Source organism: Mandrillus leucophaeus, unplaced genomic scaffold, assembly GCF_000951045.1.
Source record: "Mandrillus leucophaeus isolate KB7577 unplaced genomic scaffold, Mleu.le_1.0 Scaffold249, whole genome shotgun sequence".
Lineage (NCBI taxonomy): Eukaryota > Metazoa > Chordata > Mammalia > Primates > Cercopithecidae > Mandrillus > Mandrillus leucophaeus.
The window spans coordinates 980420-982035 of NW_012102576.1; the positions used below are offsets into that span (position 1 = coordinate 980420).

The following is a 1616-nucleotide window of genomic DNA, read 5'->3' on the forward strand; positions in this document are numbered from 1 at the left end:
CTCACTTTCTCTCTGTCTTACTTCCTCCCTCCCTCCCTCCCTCCCTCCCTCTCTTTCTTTCTTTCTTTCTTTCTTTCTTTCTTTCTTTCTTTCTTTCTTTCTTTCTTTCTTTCTTTCTTTCTTTCTTTCTTTCATTTATTCTTTCTTTCCTTCCTTGTGGAGCAGGGGTAACCCGTAGGCAGTGTGCCCAGTGTAGCCTAAAGTGTTGTTTCTTCAGAGTCTTTTAACCAAGGCTCAGTAAGACAGGTGATGTTTGCTTTTCATGCTAACTGGATTGAGAAAAAGAAATGTATGAGGTTTAAAATTTTTGTCCAAAGTTGTGATTATCTACAGGCAAGCCATGCAACACCCATTAAACATTAATATAAAACCACTGCTCATCTTTAAAGCAATGATTTAAAGCCATAAATATAACAGGAAGATCTAATTCTGGAAGATATACAAATGCCGAAAGGAAAATTAAAGCCACTTACCCCGAGGAAGAGATGAAGGTGAAGAACTTTCTGGGCCTGAGTCCTTGGGTAAGGTTAACTCAGCATACATCATTTGTTGGTCCATTGCAGACAGAGGAAGGTGGCATTAAACTTGCATATAAGAAAAAACTCTCAATTCTGTGAGGTAAAATCAGCAAAAGGAAGCGTTCTGCCTGCAGTACTTTGTTGTCTCTCTTTTGTCCCCACCCACCTACACTTCTTGGTGGTGGTTTTCTCTGCAAATTACTGAGACAATCCACTTACTGCATGTTCATTATGCCTAGCTATGTAATATCTACTTTCCTTAATTAACTGGCCTGTTGTTTGACAAAATTCTGGGAGGCTCGTTTGTTCTTGTTTTTGTAACTATTCTTTTTCTGTTGCTCTCTCAGGGCCAGTACCAGAGTGAAGCAGATGAGGCATAGCCTGGGGTTCCAATTTAAGGGGTCCCCACAAAACTCAGTAATTAACAGAAATAATATTTAGCACAATTTTGTAAAAGTAAAAATTAATGTAAAAAAGTCCATAATGCTATTCAAAGACTCTAAAATCTTCCTGAAATATCTGTGCTCCAAAGAAAGTGGTGAAATGTGAGAAATGGGAACATAAATGTGAGAAAGCCCAATGAATAACACAACAGAAAAAGCAATGTGCTAAAGATCAATAGCCTACTGTTAGCTTAGCGCTAAAGGCACTGTTGGATATGATAGCATTTTCACATAAGTAAAAGTATTTGGAAACCATCTGAATTGTAGGAAGTGGAGCATATGGAATTTTTTTTTTATCTCTTTCAAAGATTTTCTTTTTCTTTCGAGGTGATTATAGAATGTGTATACTTTTTTTTCCTTTTTCTTTTTTTATTATACTTTAAGTATAATAAGTACGTTGTGCACAACATACAGGTTTGTTACATATGTATACATGTGCCATGTTGCTGTGCTGCACCCATTTACTCATCATTTACATTGGGTATATCTCTTAATGCTATCCCTCCCCCTTCCCCACACCCCACGACAGACCCCACTGTGTGGTGTTCCTCACCCTGTGTCCAAGTGTTCTCATTGTTCACTTGCCCCCTATGAGTGAGAACATGCAGAGTTTGGTTTTCTGTCATTGCGATAGTTTGCTCAGAATGATGGTTTC

General features: G+C 38.1%; 1 protein-coding gene across 1 annotated transcript in view; it reads right to left on the reverse strand.

Annotated features, from left to right (window-relative positions):
• Positions 1–635, reverse strand: part of KLRB1 (killer cell lectin-like receptor subfamily B, member 1) — a 12635-nt gene extending 12000 nt beyond the window's left edge. Inside the window, exon 1 of the mRNA XM_011983313.1 lies at positions 474–635. Within this exon, the coding sequence (XP_011838703.1) occupies positions 474–558 (85 nt within the window). The 5' untranslated portion in view covers positions 559–635. The remainder of the gene's footprint in view (positions 1–473) is intronic.
• Positions 636–1616: the final 981 nt, after the last annotated feature.